General features: G+C 39.4%; 2 protein-coding genes across 12 annotated transcripts in view; both read right to left on the bottom strand.

Moving 5' to 3' along the window:
* The window catches only part of TTC33 (tetratricopeptide repeat domain 33), a 28,980-nt gene extending 20,016 nt beyond the window's left edge, over positions 1-8,964 (bottom strand). The window contains exons 1-2 of one of the 4 annotated variants that reach the window (XM_005221550.5): positions 8,803-8,964; positions 6,425-6,655 (exon numbers count right to left, since the gene is read on the bottom strand). In XM_005221550.5, the coding sequence (XP_005221607.1) occupies positions 6,425-6,645 (221 nt within the window). In that variant the 5' untranslated portion in view covers positions 6,646-6,655; positions 8,803-8,964. The other 3 variants (XM_005221551.5, XM_005221549.5, NM_001192705.1) reach the window with 3 other exon arrangements.
* A 5,204-nt stretch (positions 8,965-14,168) lies between these two features.
* Positions 14,169-17,256, bottom strand: part of PRKAA1 (protein kinase AMP-activated catalytic subunit alpha 1) — a 28,570-nt gene continuing 25,482 nt past the window's right edge. For 7 of the 8 annotated variants that reach the window (XM_005221557.4, XM_024981361.2, XM_059878775.1 and 4 more), the window contains one exon: positions 14,175-17,152. In XM_005221557.4, the coding sequence (XP_005221614.1) occupies positions 16,908-17,152 (245 nt within the window). In that variant the 3' untranslated portion in view covers positions 14,175-16,907. Of the gene's footprint in view, positions 17,153-17,256 lie in introns of all 8 variants that reach the window. The other variant, NM_001109802.2, reaches the window with a different exon arrangement.

Here is a 17,256-nt window from a genome sequence, read left to right as displayed (position 1 = left end):
AAAAGGCCAAGCGAGGCTTAAACACCCTATTTTTTTTTTTTTTTTGAGGCAAGAAAAGAAAACCAGCATGGCTGTAGGAGGAGGAGGAAAGAAGGGCACTGACAGGTAAGAGAAGTAGTCTGAAGCCATGGTTATGGAACTAGTAGGTCCTGGTTATGAGCGTAGATTTTCTTGTGTGAGGGATGGGGAATCCACAGTTTCCAAGCAATACAGTCATGAATCGCTTTGCATTTTGAAAACATCAGTTGGGCCCAGCAGAGGAAAATTAACTGTAAGGGTGTAAGAGTGAGCACAGGGAGGCCTGTTAGGAGACTACCAGAGTAATCTAGATAAGATGACAATAAACTAGACTAGGATGACAGCAATGAAGATAGAAGGGGGATAAAAGTGATTCAGAATACATGAAAAAGTGAAATTGTCTCAACGTGGACCGGATAAGAGCAGTGAAAAAAGGAAAGGAATCCAGGATGATATGTTAGCCTGATGATACGAAGCCTAAGCTTACAGGCTAACTCTGTGGCAGATAGGATCCAAGGAAAGATTGAGGAAAAAAGAGAAAAGTGAGGCAGTTTGGGAGAATAAACACAAGGCATATGTTAAGCTGACAACAGCTTCAAAAACAAACACAGATGATTGTTAACCTTGGAGGACTTCTTCAGACACAGTGTGAAACCTCTTTGTACTGGAAACAGTCCAGTGGGGAATGGAGGAAAAAGAATTTATTTGCAGTCTCTCTCCCATATCCTGCCTCCCATTGATCAAAGTCAGTCCCACAAGGCTTTAACCCATTCACACTTCTGGGTATGTGACCCAGTCCCTCTGAAGCACCATAAGGTCCAACCTAGCCAGCATCAAGGTGTGATGGTCTTTGCATTATCAGCACCATACATGGCGGCTCTCTAGTCTGTTCTGACAGCAGCGTCTGCCTGGACCTTATGGTAATAAGAATAGTTGCAATAACCTATTATGAAAAATAATCTGAAAAAATATATATATATGTAACTGAATCACTTTGCTATATACCTAAAACTGACACAATACTGTAAATCAACTACACATCAATTTTAAAAAAACTATCAAAAAAAAAAAAAAGAATATCATGAGCTTTCTCAAGGGCAGGGATCTGAGGGTGAGGGGGGCTGATTAGTTCTGGAATGGCACATCAACCAGCAGAGATGACTTCGCGCTTCCAGTTTGTTTGTTGTAGTTGCTAAGTCGTGCCCAACTCTGTGACCCCAAGGATGATAGCCCATCAGGCTCCTCTGTCCACATAATTTTTCAGGCAAGCATACTGGAGTGGGTTTTCATTTCCTTCTCCATGGGACCTTGCCCACCCAGGGATCGAACTCATATCTCCTACATTGCAGGTGAGTTCTTTACCGTCAAAAATTGTGAATCACTACATTGTACACCTATAACTTATATAATATTATACATCAACTATAGTTAAATTTTAAAAAGGGTAAAAAAGAGAGAGAGAAAAACAGATGATATCAAAACAAAAGGAGGGGAGACTTCCCTGGTAGTCTAGTGGCTAAGACTCCATGCTCCCAATGCAGGGCGCCTGAGTTCAATCCCTAGTCAGGGAACTAAGATCCCATATGCCATAACTAAGACCTGGTGAAACCAAAAATTCATTAAATAGATTAAAAAAAAAAAAACCTTTTTAAAAAATGAGGGTGGTTTTAGGAACAAGATTCCTGAAAAGGCAAAAAGGGATGAGATAGGCCTTTGATAAAAGCAGGGGCACTTCATCACAACACAGTGAAAGTAAGTGGCCTTGATGCAGACACACTCAGACTGGAAGACGTGGGGTGAGAAAATAAAAGGCATTCTACACTGACTGCATCTATTCTCTTCTGCAGAATAAGAGGCAAGATCACTATCATTAAATACATCCAGGCCGGCACTCAACAGAATGCATTTCACACAGCCAGGTCACCCTCAAGTTCACTTTGGTAGTACGCTTTTCTAGACAAGGAACAAAACTCATGGCAAATTATAAATTATTCCAGCTTTCCAAATATACACACTAATACAAGGAAAAATGAGACCACTCAGCTATACAATTAAATATCACCATCTAGTGGCTGAAACCTTAAAAGCCAGTGTATAAAAGTTTGAACCCATACTGTGATTCTTAAAAAGGTATGCATGGCCTGTGCATGCGTGTGTCCTGTGCAAGTGTGTGCGTGCTAAGTCATGCCCGACTTTTGTAGCCCGCCAGGCTACATGGAATTTTCCAGGCAAGGATACAGGAGTGGTTAAAAAAAAAAAAAAAGAATACTGGAGTGGGTTGCCATTTCCTCCTCCAGGGGATCTTCCTGACCCAAGGACTGACTCCACATCTCCTGCATTGCAGGCAGATTCTTCACTGCTGAACCACCTTGGAAGTCTACGGTATGTCCTGGTTAGTATTAATTTGATAAAAAGATACTTGAACAAAATAATTGATAAAAAAAATTTAATACTTCATGAAATGTATCAATCACATATAAAATCTTACATTATCTAAAGTATATTCACCAGTGCGTACTAGGTGCTATGTGGCATGCTAAGTGTTTATACATGGACTTGCTCTTTAATCCCCCAATAGTTTATGAGATAAATGTCACCTTCATTTTATATATAAGGAAACTATAAATTGACAAAGGATTAAGAATCTGCCCAAAATTTTTACAGTAAAAATGATAAAGTTAGCATCTGAATAGAATTAAAATGACTTCAAAATCCACACTCAAAACCACCAGACTTACTATACTGTCTCTGTAAGGCACCAGGGGCTTCCCAGGTGGCACAGTGGTGAAGAATCTGCCTGCCAGTGCAGGAGATGCAAGAGACGCAGGTTCAATTCCTGAGTTGGAAAGATCCCCTGGAGTAGGAAATGGCAACCCACTCCAGTATTCTTGTCTGGAAAATTCCATAGACAGAGGGGTTGCAAAGACTGAGGGACTGAGCACACACAATCATAAGGCACTAACATTATTTGGGCTTCAGTAGAAAAGTAAACCACTTTTCTGTTAGATGGAATCATGAAGACTACAAGGTAGAACTTCAAAATTTAAAAGCTATTCTGTTGCAAACCACATTTTCCTGAGAGTAGTTAATAGTTTGTTACTAATGAAGTAAACTGGACAGGGTAGAGTCTGTGATGCTCAAGAACTGTGCCTCCTTTGGAGGAAGAATGACATTAACACACTTGGATCATACATATTCAATGTACTCAGACAATTCCCTAAGTGCTAAATAAAACGAAATGAGAAAACCTGCAGGGTAAAAAAAATCTCAAGGAGGCAAAACAATGTATCCCAGGAAACTGAAGGAGCTCCCTCCTTTCCATCAACCTTCCCTCCCTCCTTCTCTAGCAATGCCTCCAGAGGCACCCCTACTTCTCTACACTCTTAGGATTATTACTCATTCCAGGTTCAAAGCTGTTTCATATTTTGTTACTTAATCCTTACCACCATAGCTTTTGGGGAAAGGAATTGGACTCAGAAAAGAACAATAATTCTCAAGTGTCATATTCTCAGGCAGGAGGAAGACAGGAAAATTCTATTCCCAAAGGTCCTCTGTGGTTGGAATATGAAATAAAATATGTTCCCAGAATGGTGTTCCAATCTGGAGTTTAAAAATATATATTTCTATAGGTACAAGGTAATATATGGTAGTTAATCCACAAAAACCTATTTAGCCACGATATACCATAACACAGCAGCCTTACAAATGTTCAGTAAATATCTACTGACTGGCCTTGTAAATGACACAAATTGTTCTAAGAGCTAAAGGTAGGGTACAAAAGTCTGTTTAGACAAAGTCCCTACATTACTGGAGCTTACATTTCTATAGAAGGCAAAGAAATATAAAGCACTAAATAAGTGAAATATGTAACTTCAAAAAGGGAGAAATACTAAAAGAAAATTTAAAAAGCTGATGTGATTGTGGTTTTTCTTACTTTAAGTCATAAAATTACTTCTCACCATTGTTAACAAAATACAATGAAAAGGGTCTTATTGTTGCATACAAAGAGACCACAACCTAGTTTTCTCTCTTCAGGAGTATGTACTGCAAATATTTTTGTATTTCTTTGCTCCAGCAATACCAACTTGGTAGAATCTTCCTAAACAGGTAAAACAATTTCATGAGTCTTTCTACTTCCATGTTCTGTCCCCACTTTCCTGAAATACTTCCCACCACTATTGGTTTGGCAAATACTACTCCTTCTTTGAAACCCAACTGAAGACTGAATTTATCTGTCAGAACTTCCTTGATATACACAGGTAGAATTGGTGGCTCTGATTTCCTGTGATTCTAAAATATTTTCTATGGACCTGTCTTACCGCACACACTACTCTAATTATTTGTATTCTTGTGCAGAAGGCAATGGCACCCCACTCCAGTACTCTTGCCTGGAAAATCCCACGGACAGAGCAGCCTGATGGGCTGCAGTCCATGGGGTCGCTAAGAGTCGGACACGACTGAGCGACTTCACTTTCACTTTTCACTTTCATCCATTGGAGAAGGAAATGGCAACCCAGTCCAGTGTTCTTGCCTGGAGAATCCCAGGGATGGGGGAGCCTGGTGGGCTGCCGTCTATGGGGTCACACAGAGTCGGACACGACTGAAGCCACTTAGCAGCAGCAGCATCTTATCAAAAGCTGAGCTCCTTAAAATTTATTAATATATCTTACCTCTCTTTGAATGTTTTTTAAAAGAAGGATGAATGGATGAATGGCTATTTGATGTTAGATTTTAATGATGACGTTACACATTTCTTAAAACTGAACACATTTTAAAGAAATTGGTACATCAATAAATGTCTAACACTGTTCATACACCTTGGTAAATCAACAAGCCTTACAGCACTTGAAATAACTGCCACCCTAACAACGAATTCACTTTCTGATCTCTCACCTTTGTAGAGATCAATTTAATGATTTTCTCTGAAACACAGATTTAGAAATATAAGTCATGAGTAAAGAAGTTTTTCAATCTTTTGTAAGGTTTATTTGATTAGCATTGCTTTCACCTATCACAAAATAGACATTTAAAATTCTTTCTTTAAAAAAAAAGCTGATGTGATGGAAAACAAGGAAGTACAGGATGCTGTGTAGCCAGGGAGTGGTTTGCTGAGAAGAGGACTTATGAGCAGAGATCTGAAGGACAAGACGATAAACATCAGAACACAGGAACTAACAGGTTTTCAGATAAGAGTCATGAGACAAAGGTGCATCAAGAACTGTCTTCAAAAACACAAGGAAGGACACTGTGGCTTAAAATGTACCGAAAATGATAGTGATTTAAGATGAAGTTGATGGGGAAAGGATTGAGTTCTAGTCTTTTAATTTAACTTTACTATTCTTCCTTATATTATTTCCTACTCCTCATATTACTTTCAATCATGTTGAATATTCTCTTAGATATTTTTAAACCATTATTTCTATTTTTTTGGCTTAGAGTAGCCAGATGACTCACAGAACTCAGATTCCTTTAATTCTGTTTAGTGATCCTTCAAAGCTGTGTATACAGTAATCCAAAAACATATGCTAAAGAGCTAAAATACTTAATTATCTCACAGTGCTCTCCATTCAAAATAAAACATCCTATCCAGCTGATTTCAGTGAAATGACTCAATGTTTTGACATGCAAGAAAAAAAAAAGCTATTTGTTTATCCACAAAGTTGATATCTCTCATCTACCACAGGAAATTCAGAGGGAATCCCATGGCAATAATTGAATGGCTCTTCCCTTCTACACACTAGTGTGGTCTAGAGAAAAAGATAAAAATGACAAAATTAATGAACTTTTAACAGGCATTTACAGGAATTTCTAAAGATGTTTTATGGATGTTCTCAAAATGATTTCATAAATGTGGAAAATTTTACAGTTGATTTTCTTCTAAGATAGAATAGCCAATCTTGAGAAGTCCTACAAGAGAAAAATCTTTGTGCTTAAACATTACAAATGAGAATTCACCATCTAACATTAGGACACAAAGCTGTTAGTTGTCGCTGTCTTCCCTTCACTTTCAATTTGAGGTGCTAATATTTTATAGTTTAAGCATTACTTCATGTTTTACATTAAAATTCAATAAGATTACTCCCAGAATCAAAATAACATTCCTAGAAACAAAAAGGCTGGTTCCTCAACTTTGACTCAATTAAGACAAAAATGATAAACAAGGAATCTTTTATAATCATCCTTACCAATAGTGGGAAAAAAAGAAGAAAAAGAATAAAGAAAAGCATTTTTTAAAAGTGCTTCTTGTCAGCACTCCTACTTCTAATGTCTCAAACGCTTCAGCACCACAAAGGATATACCAGTCAGCACCACCCAGGCCCGACTGTAGATCTCTGGATGATCTGAAGAGCATTCCATCCTATCAAAGACCAAAGCCATCCTCTAAAAGAAAACTCTAAAAACATACCTTTTATTTTCAGCCAGAGTGGCTCCTTCATCCTTCAGCTGTTTGCTTTTCTCGGCACAGCCTTCAAGGAGACTTTCTTTCCTCCGTTTAACAGCATGAAGCCAGTTGCCTTCATCTTTCCCGACTGCATCCTTCTCATCAGCAGCTTCAGCTTCAAACTGCTGGGATGTGACCTTTGAGACCTTCTCACCGATCTTCCTTTTCCATCCAAAGGAAGCCATTCTGGAAAAACTACAAAGAGAGAGCTTTAAATTTCATACTTGGCCCTTTATAGAAGTATTCCAACAAACAGGTAAAGAAAGCATAAAAGGATAAGGCTGTCACCATTTTTTGGCCCCTAATTAAAAGAGCGGATCTAGGCGATAATCATCTATGGCTGCTAACATCCTAAAGTGAAAGTGAAAGTGTTAGTCACTCGTCGTGTCTGACTCTGTGACCCCATGGACTACAGCCTGCCAGTTTCCTCTGTCCATGGGATTCTCCAGGCAAGAATACTGGGGTGGGTAGCCATTTCCTTCTCCAGGGGATCTTCCTAACTCAGGGATTGAACCCAGGTATCCTGGATTGCAGGCAGATTCTTTACTGCCTGAGCCACTAGGGAAGCCCAACACAGTAAAGAAAGACAAGTTCACAATATGTATCTCTTGATGGAAGTGACACAGAAGCCTTGAAGTATTCCTGCCAAAATTAACACTAAATCACCTCATATCTCTACCAGTTTATAAAAAATAAGGGATACAGAGGAGAATGCTAAATAACATGTCTGACAAGACAGCAAGAAACAGAAATAAGGAAAAATAAAACTGGTTTCTTCAAGAAAAAAGGAAAAGTTGGGAGGTATCCCCTAGATTAAGAGAGACTTAAAAAACAAACCAAACACAACGTGTGGATCTTGTTTAGTTACAGAATCAAACAAGCCAATGGGGAGGAAAAATTTATGAAATAATAGGGCAGATCAGAACAATGCCTTCATATTTGATGATATTAAGAAATTCTTGCTTTTTCAGGTATAATAGTATTATGTTGACAAAAAGTATGCTCATCTTTTGGGAATACATATTAAAGTATTTTACATAAAATTACACATTGTTTCAAAGTAATAGCAGGAGTGATGAGTGTGATATAAGATATACAGATTAAAAGATTGCTATGGGTTGATAAGTGATCAAGTTAGGTGATGAGTACATGGAGTCTTTGTACTTTCTTCTCTCTTTGCATATATGTTTGAAATTTTCCATCATAAAAAGTTTTTGAAAAATTCAAAATTGGTTAATCAGAATGATAACAAATGTTAAACTGCTTTGTAAATCTGCAATAATAATACAAAATATAAGGGCTGAGTGAGCAAGCATAATTGATGGAAACAAAGTTAAAGAAAACCCTGGAAGAATTCAACAAATATTTATTTGGAGGAGGGATTTACTGAGGGAGCAAGAACTCTTGCTAGTTACATGGAAAGGTTTATAGATACTGAGATACCTTTGGAATTGTAAATGAATTTTTATATGTTTGTATGCACCCTGCACAAGAGTCTCTAAGCTTTCATTCCATTCTTAAAGGAGCCTACAACCCCAAAGAGAGTATCAACTGACGGATCAACTATTGGGATAAGGAAAAGAATGGACCAGAGGTCTACACACAACTATCAGAGAATGGGCATTGTGGGAGTACCAGAGGGAGAGAAATGAAATAATAAGTTCCAGCACATACCAAGCTCTTCATCACCAATGCACACTGAAATAAAGTATAAGTAACCACTAGGATGAAAGAGACCAAAAAAAAAGTGTGGGTGGCTATGAGGTCACTAACATGGAAAGGCCCAAGACAATGGCAGATTTTGGAGAGGTAAGAAAATTGTGGGTCATGTGCCTAAGTCCTTAATGAAGTGTCAATAAACTACAGCAATCAAGAAATGTACTGGGTGGGACTTCCCTGGGGGTCCAGTGGTTGGGACTGCATGCTTCCACTGCAGGGGGCATGGGATCCATCCCTAGTTGGGGAACTAGGATCTCACATGCTGAGAAGGGAGGCCAGAAAACAACAACCACCCCAAAACAAACCAAAAAAGAATGCCTAGGCTGATAGGGGTAAACCACACACTTCCCACAGGAGCAGAGATTCGCCCGGGGTGCGAGCACCAAGGAGGGCCTGAACCCCAAAACTGCTGGTCCCTAGAGACCAACCTTAGCGTCCCGGCTCTGCCACACCCGCGGTGGGCCTCAACTCCGAGTTCTGAAGCTCCTTACTCCCGTCACCCCAAGACCCACCAGCCTCGTTTTCCCCCACTTCCGCCGACTTCCACCACTGACCCGTAGCCTGTGTTACCCGAAGACCACTCCCCGGGTCCCCTGTTTACATTCCGCTTGCCCTTTACCCACCGGAAACGGAAATTATCGTGCCCCACCTCCTTCCCGCTTGCCGTAGGTGCCGGGTTTTCCAAGATAGTGGGGTGGTCGACCTAGGGCGTCCGAACCGTTCGGAGCAGCGAGCTGGGAAGAGGCGACTCAGTGCCTTTCATCCGCAATCCTTTCCCTGGGACTACAAGTCCCAGAAGTCACTGCGGCCGCCCCCACCCCATTATTACCCTCCGAAGCTGGTAGTCCGGGCCGCTCGGACCGGGCACGCCCTCTAGCGGCAGACGAGAGCATCGGAGCGCTGGTGCCCACAGCTCGGGAGCGAGGGAAACTACGTCTGCGCAGGCTGAGTGCGCGTGGAGAGGACTTCGCTGGTGGTATCGCGAGGCCAATCCAGTCAGCAGGTAGAGGGCGGAAAACGACTTCTGGGGAAATCGAGGGCATTGACACGCGGCCCTCCCTGAAGGAATTTACAACCTAGTTGAGATCAGCCAGGCGCTGAGGACAGAGGCAAACCCGACTATAAAAGTATATGAGGGTGGGGAGAGGACCAGGGAGGGCCCTAGATCAACTCGGGGGGATGGGTCGGCGGGCGAGGGCGGCCGAGGGGGCAAAAAGTTGGATGCAGCGTCCCTAAAGAAGAACTATGACCCGAAAGTAGCTGTTTTGAAAAATAAAGTGGGAACGTGTAACACAGGGAAGTGTGTAGGAAATTGAAAAATTGAGATTGTTTTCAGTGTTGTTGTGGTTTCATTTTTGTAGACCAAGTTTTCTCAACCTCAAGGGTGTAACGTTTCCAACTGGATCATTCTTTGAGGCAGCGGGAGGGTGGGGGTGGGGGGTGACTCCCCTGTACGCAGCAGGGTGTTCAGCAGTATCCCTGGGCACTAGATGCCATTAGTATCCACTACCACCCCACAGACTGGTTTCAGATAGGAAAAGGAGTACGTCAAGGCTGTATATTGTCCCCCTCGTATTTAACTTATGCAGAGGACATCATGAGAAACGCTGGGCTGGAAGAAGCACAAGCTGGAATCAAGATTGCAGGGAGAAATATCAATAACCTCAGATATGCAGATGACACCACGCTTATGGCAGAAAGTGAAGAGGAACTGAAAAGCCTCTTGATGAAAGTGAAAGAGGAGACTGAAAAGGTTGGCTTAAAGCTCAACATTCAGAAAACGAAGATCATGGCATCTGGTCCCATCACTTCATGGGAAATAGATGGGGAAACGGTGGAAACAGTGTCAGACTTTATTTTTGGGGGCTCCAAAATCACTGCAGATGGTGACTGCAGCCATGAAATTTAAGACGCTTACTGCTTGAAAGGAAAGTTATGACCAACCTAGATAGCGTATTCAAAAGCAGAGACATTACTTTGCCAACAAAGGTCTGTCTAGTCAAGGCTATGGTTTTTCCAGTGGTCATGTATGGATGTGAGAGTTGGACTGTGAAGAAAGCTGAGCGCCGAAGAATTGGTGCTTTTTAACTATGGTGTTGGAGAAGACTCTTGAGAGTCCCTTGGACTGCAAGGAGATCCAACCAGTCCATTCTAAAGGAGATCAGCCCTGGGATTTCTTTGGAAGGAATGATGCTAAAGCTGAAATTCCAGTACTTTGGCCACCTCATGTGAAGAGCTGAGTCATTGGAAAAGACTGATGCTGGGAGGGATTGGGGGCAGGAGGAGAAGGGGACAACAGAAGATGAGATGGCTGGATGGCATCACTGACTCGATGGATGTGAGTTTGAGTGAACTCCGGGAGTTGGTGATGGACAGGGAGGCCTGGCGTGCGCGATTCATGGGGTCGCAGAGAGTCGGACACGACTGAGCGACTGAACTGAACTAAACTGAACTGAACCACCCCACCAGTGGTGACAACCAAAAATGTCTCCAGAAGTTGCCCAAAGTCCCTGGAAGGAAGATAGGTCCCCCTCCTCTGCCTCATTGAGAACCACTGATGGGAAACAGTGATTCTCCAAAGATGAGCCTCAGACCCCTGAGGGTCCTCAAGATCCTTTCAGAGTCAGAAGTATTTGGGGGACTTCTCTATGGGTTAGAATACGCCTTGAAATGCAGGGGACACAGGTTCCATACCTGATTGGGAAACTAAAAATCTGTCATGCCACAGAGCAACTAAACCTGCACACCACAGAGTCTGTGCACTGCAACAACTGAAACCTGCCTGCTCTGGAGTGCGAGCGTGACAGTGACAGATAGCACATGAGGAAATGAAGATCTTACCTGCTGCAACAGAGACCCAGTGCAGCCAAATAAGTAAATTTAAAAACAAAACTATATTTTCATACTATCATGACATCATTTACCTTTTTCATAATGTTGACATTTGCGGTAAGAATGGAAAAGCAATGGTGGCTAAAACCACTGGGACCTCAGTACAAATCAAGGTGGTGATACCAAGCTGTACTAGTGGTCATTCTCTCCTCGGTACACATTCATTGTAAGAAAAAGAAGATTCAGTCACTGAGTGTCCTTGAAGAAGCAGTAAAAATCAATTTATTAACCCTGAGTATACACATTTCTTTTTAATATTCTGTGTGACAAAAATGGGAGGTACAAAGTACTTTTACTTCATGAAGTATGATGTCTCAAGATAAAAGCTCTTGTGAGATTACATTATAAAAACACTTGTGAGGTTACATTATAAACAAACTTTTTTGTGGAATACAGCTTTTACTTAGAAGAACTGACACACCTGCTGATTATCCAGGCTTGGGTCTGACAGACAGTTTGAAAATGAAGGAAAGGCACCTGCTACATCAAGGAAAACAATTGACAGTGTTGCCAAAAATAAAATTCAAGAATTTAAACAAGAGATAGCTGGAGTAACAGCCAAGTTTGACCTTGGAGTACAAAATGAAGCAGGGCAAAGGCTAACCGTTTTTTCAAGAGAGCACACTGGTCATAGCACACACCCTTTTGCACAAGACATGACTCTATGTGTGGACAACACCAAATGGTCAATACCGAAATCAGATTGATTATATTCTTTGCAGTGGACAATGGAGAAGCTCTATACAGTTGGCAAAAAGAAAACCTGGAGTGGACTGTGGCTCAGACCATGAGCTCGTTACTGTAAAATTTTATATCCATGGAGTCACCGAGTCCAGACACAACTTAGTGACTAAACAACAACAAACCATTTTGGAATACTTGTATTTGCCATAATTATCTTGCCAGCTTCCTGGTGCTTCCAGATTTTTTTTTTTTTTTTTTGGCCACACTGCATGTGGGCATGTGGGATCTTAGTTCCCAACCAAGGAATGCACCCACAATCCCTGCAGTGGAAGCATAGTCTTTTCCTCTAGACTGTCAGGGAAGTCCCCAGACTTTTCTGATGAGACCAGTGGTGGTATCAAATGTGGTTTTCTTTTTTATTGTTGGATTAGATGTTTCCAAGATTTATAAGAACTGCAGAAGTGAACCAGTTTTTTCAAAATAATCAGTACACAATCGTGGTAGCCAGCCTCCAAGATAGCCACCTATGAGCCCTACCCCTTGCACTCACACTCTTGTGTAGTTACTTCCCACATCATACCAGGATTGTTCTCTGTTGCCTCAAGGATATAGTAGAAGTGATAGTATATCACTTATTATATCACTTCTGGTATTAATAAAAAGATACTACTATAGTGGTGGCAATGTCACCCCACTCCAGTACTCTTGCCTGGAAAATCCCATGGATGGAGGAGCCTGGTGGGCTGCAGTCCATGGGGTCGCTAAGAGTCAGACACGACTGAGCGACTTCCCTTTCACTTTTCACTTTCATGCATTGGAGAAGGAAATGGCAACCCACTCCAGTGTTCTTGCTTGGAGAATCCCAGGGACGGGGGAGCCTGGTGGCCTGCCGTCTATGGGGTCGCACAGAGTCGGACACGACTGAAGCGACTTAGCATAGCATACCATAGCATAGTGGTGGCAGTGTTTCTTCATCTGGGTAGAGGTTTACATGGCCATGTTCATTGCAAACCTAAAACACTGAAAATTCATCAAAGGAAATATTTGATTTGAGCACTTTCCTGCATATGTTAGACCTCTATAAATATCTTTAAAATGTATGTATCTAGGGACTCAGAGCAGGATTTATGCCTTATGGTCACATTCATAGTGCTTGGTTCATAGTAGAAGATATACAAGAAGATATAGTTTGCAGAGTGAATAAGTCAATGGTTCTTGAAGCTGTACACCTTTCTAGGAGTCTATATCAAACCTCAAAACCCCCACCACTTCCCTACTTACTTTGCTCTATGATAATGCACCTATTGATATATTTAATAATTTCCCATGCTGCCTATATAGACAACATGATCATCTTCCAAGTTGTTGGAAATTCTCTAAATTTGTCATAGTTAACATTTATTGTCATTCACAATAAATAGAACAATCTTTTTACAATAGAACAGTTCAATAAATATTGATTTTTCAGGCAAGAGAATTTCTCATACAATTTTGTTCAGTCAGGGTAAACATCTAGAGTAATTTATAAGTTCCCTAAAAGAACAATCCATGCATTGTTCATAACACTCTTTAGGACTGTTTTCTGTTGTTCAATTATCAGGTTATTTTAAAGATTCAGAATGTCGACAATCTAACACAAGCCAACAATGCCATATGGGATATAAGATTTTTTACTGATTGAATTCTAACAGTAGTGGAATTCTAACCAAATCCAATGTTAGCAGCCAAAGGTAACTGCTCTTCCATTATATATAACTTAATATTTTGTTCAGGTGTTTAATTTTTAGATGAAACAAAAGCTCACTAATTTAGATGAAACAAAAATCATAACATTCAAGTGCCAAAATCTGCTCAAGCACTATACTTTATATTTAGGCACACTGTTTAAAAGGTACACAGATGGTTGGCCATAACAAGTAACTTTTTTTTTCCACATAGTTTTCTCAGAAGTTCACCACATTGTAAACCAATGAAAAATCATATTTTTTATTATCCATTTTCTAAGTCAAAGTATTTGAAATTGTATCTTTAAGTATACCCTGGTCAAGATAAACGTGAACAAGCCTCAAAAATCTTGTACCACAAAGATTAATTTCTACCGTACTACCAATTTATAGTTATGTTGTATGTAGGCTTTGATTCATCTAGTGAAGAAAAGTCACAATGAAAATAGGATTTCTGTTATGGATGGGGGGACTCGGAAGGAGTTAAGGGGAAAAGATGTAAAGCACATCCCAAAGGTGCATGGAGTTCTCCATCCACCCATAGTCCACCAATCATTCAGTGTGAATGGTATCACTGAAAGGCCAAAAGGGGAGGTGGGGGTAGGTGGCCGGGTGAGAGGTCAGGATTTTCTGTATAAAATGATTTAAAACTCTGAAAAACTACAAAGCCATCCAAAGAAAAAATATAATCGAAGTAAAAGCAATGGAGTTTATTTCAGTGAAATTACCTTAAATTAGATATATTAAGCTCCCCAGTCCCCCAACCTGGTAGAAAAGTTCCTCTCAGTGAGAAATCATTTATTTTAATGGCAAAAATTTTACATATCAGTAAAATCTGTTATTTAAAACTGTGTACAGTACATTTCTGGCAAATGCCTTATACATCTTTCAGTTGTCAAGACAAAGTAAAAATGTGGTTGCATAAAATCACAAAAAATATAAATTGCTGAAAAGATAATAAAAAAAGATTAAAAATCATTTGCATTGACTCCCTTACATCTTCAATTAGTAAGAATTTGCAAACAACAGTAAATTTGTGGAAACTGTGATGAAACCTTGACATTCTCAACTAAAAGTTGTCATTTCAAATATCCCAGCTTAAAAAGAACCTACTTCCAATAGTCTGTGTATTTATCATATTATTTGAACAAGTGCAATATTTAAGTATCCAAAATAAAACTCAGTAACTTAAAGGAATCACAATAACTTAAAAAGAAGCCGTTTACAAAATTAACAATTTTTAGAAGGTCCTATTTAATTGGTTCCTCTTTTTGTTCCCCACTCCCCACAACAGGTCAGAGACATTACGTCTTAGCTCTATATACAAATCTGTAGCTTTAAAAATACAGTCTTCTGTTCTTAACATTAGGAACATAATGCTGCACTTAAGAGAGCCTACATGAAGACAGTATCTCCAAAACAGAGGGCCACATACAAGTTATAAATACAGTTTGAACTTATATTTAAATGGAACTCCTATCATTTTATACAGCTTTCCGATTCTAAGTTGAATAGAATAAGCCCTGGACAGAAGGAAGCAAGGTTTTCTCCTGAATTCAGTGCATGTTTCTAGGGATGCTGGAGCTACATCTACAACTATACAAGCTACCATGACATTTGAGAGCATTATTATCAAGTTACATCGGTGCCAAAAGCAATACTACAATACCAAGAGTCTTAAAAAGGGGGTGGGGGTGGGGGAAGAGTTCTGTTGCAATGGAGAGAGAATACCAAAAAACTTTCAAGTTAAAATATAAGGCAATTATGAACGACAGTATTTTTTTATTAGCATACACATGACACAAATTTTATCTGAGGTGGCTAAATTTTTTCTTACACCTAGTATGTAATGCATTACACTAAGAGCAAGAAAAAGAAATTATAAATCTGAGTTCTTATGAGGATTAAGCAACTTTGGGAAGTTCCCATAATGCTACTTTAAGTAATGAAAATCCAAAGCAAATGTGACTAGTTAGAACTGATTTGTTCCATATTTTATCAAAACAATAAGGTAATAGCTAAGAGACAACCAAATGCAATGTGTAAACTTTAGTTGGAGCCTGGTTTGAAATAAATTTGTATGACAATGAGGGAAATCTAAATATGCATGATTAGATGGTATTAGAGAATAGTATTATGGTTTTTTAGGAGAATGTCATTATTTTTTAGGAGATGCTTTAAGTTTTGAGGAGTGATGAGTCTATCTGCAATGTCAAAATTGTTCAGGGGAAAAAAGCATATATACACATATACATATACACATATATATATAACTGTATCTACATACAGATATATAGATAAATATGGCAAAATGTTAACAAGTATTGAATCTAAGTGGTAGATAACACATGTGATCATCTTACAGCCTTTCAATTTTTCTTCTAAAAAATGGCCATAATGAAATTTAGGAGAAAAAATCCTGTTTAAGCAGTTAACAGTTTGTAAGACATGTCCTATGCACTGAATCAATTTAAAAGGTACATGATTGAATGACCAGACATTCCTGCATACATGTAATACTGACTGACATGATTAGGAGAGAGGACTCTGTCAAATGTCAAACTAACCAATGATTTATTTACAGTATATGCAATGCAGCTCTTGTGACAAAAAGAGCAATTTATATACAGAATATAGTGGGGCAAATTGTAGAATTAAAATTAATGCCTGGAGTGTCTGAATATGTAAGTTCTGTATGTTTTTGCACTTACCAAACTAAAAGAAAAAAATTTAACTGTGTCAGGTATCTTTAATGTGACTTACCATATACTATAGAATATTAAGGAGAGGATATGGAAGAATCATCCAGGCTGTCCCTAATGTTGAAAATACTTGCTAAATTACGGAGCCCAGAAAACAAAATCACCTCTAAAAGTCTCTGGGGATTCTAGTCAAATATTTATTTCTTTATTCCCTTTTTGGCCGCACCACGCGGCATGAGGGATCTGAGTTCCCCTACCAGGGATCGAACCTGCACCTCCCTACGTTGGAAGCACAGAGTCTTAACCACTGGACTGCCAGGGAAGTCTCTAGGCAAATATTTATTGAATAAATCTTTGAAGCAAATATATAACACATCAACATGTAATTAACATATGAAGGCCTTTATGGTAAATTAATATTCTACAAAGCCCTGTATACACTAAATATAAAATAGCCAAAAAATCAAGTGAGCCTGAGAGACCTATAATTCATTGCGCATAGTATATTATTCTATATGCCTACTGAACAATGAACAAAATTGTCTTAATTCATTTTTGCACATTATGCTTTTAACTATTAATCATGTTTCAACCTCTGTGCAAACTGCATTCCAAAAGGCCAACCCTCAGTTATAATTACGTATAACTTGATTATACATGGAAGCATTTGGCTATGATTTATTATGCATGCTTATTGCTATCAAAGAAATAAGCAAAGTTTTAGGTTTACTGTGCAAGAATTTTAATTAGATTCGCGCACATCTCAAAAAATTCTATTGTGTGACTTCCAGGTCTTGGAGTTAATTCAACAGGAGAAGAGTCAAGTGAGGTTACAGATGAGGTAAGAGAAGCTTCTGAGGATTTTCCTTGAGCCTCAGCATCTGAATCATTCCTTTGGCAAGCTCGATAGTTGCTAACTGAGCCCGATCTCTGTGGCGTAGCAGTCCCTGATTTGGCTTCAGTAATTTCATCTGGGTAAAAAAAAAAAATTCAATTTATTCTAATCCATGACACCCTTCCCAGAATTTTAACAGTATTTAATTTGCTTCTTTAAGTGAGACCAGCTATCAAGAGC

Source organism: Bos taurus, chromosome 20, assembly GCF_002263795.3.
Source record: "Bos taurus isolate L1 Dominette 01449 registration number 42190680 breed Hereford chromosome 20, ARS-UCD2.0, whole genome shotgun sequence".
NCBI lineage: Eukaryota > Metazoa > Chordata > Mammalia > Artiodactyla > Bovidae > Bos > Bos taurus.
The sequence above is the reverse complement of the archived record's forward strand: the minus strand, read 5'-3'. Positions and strand labels throughout refer to the sequence as shown.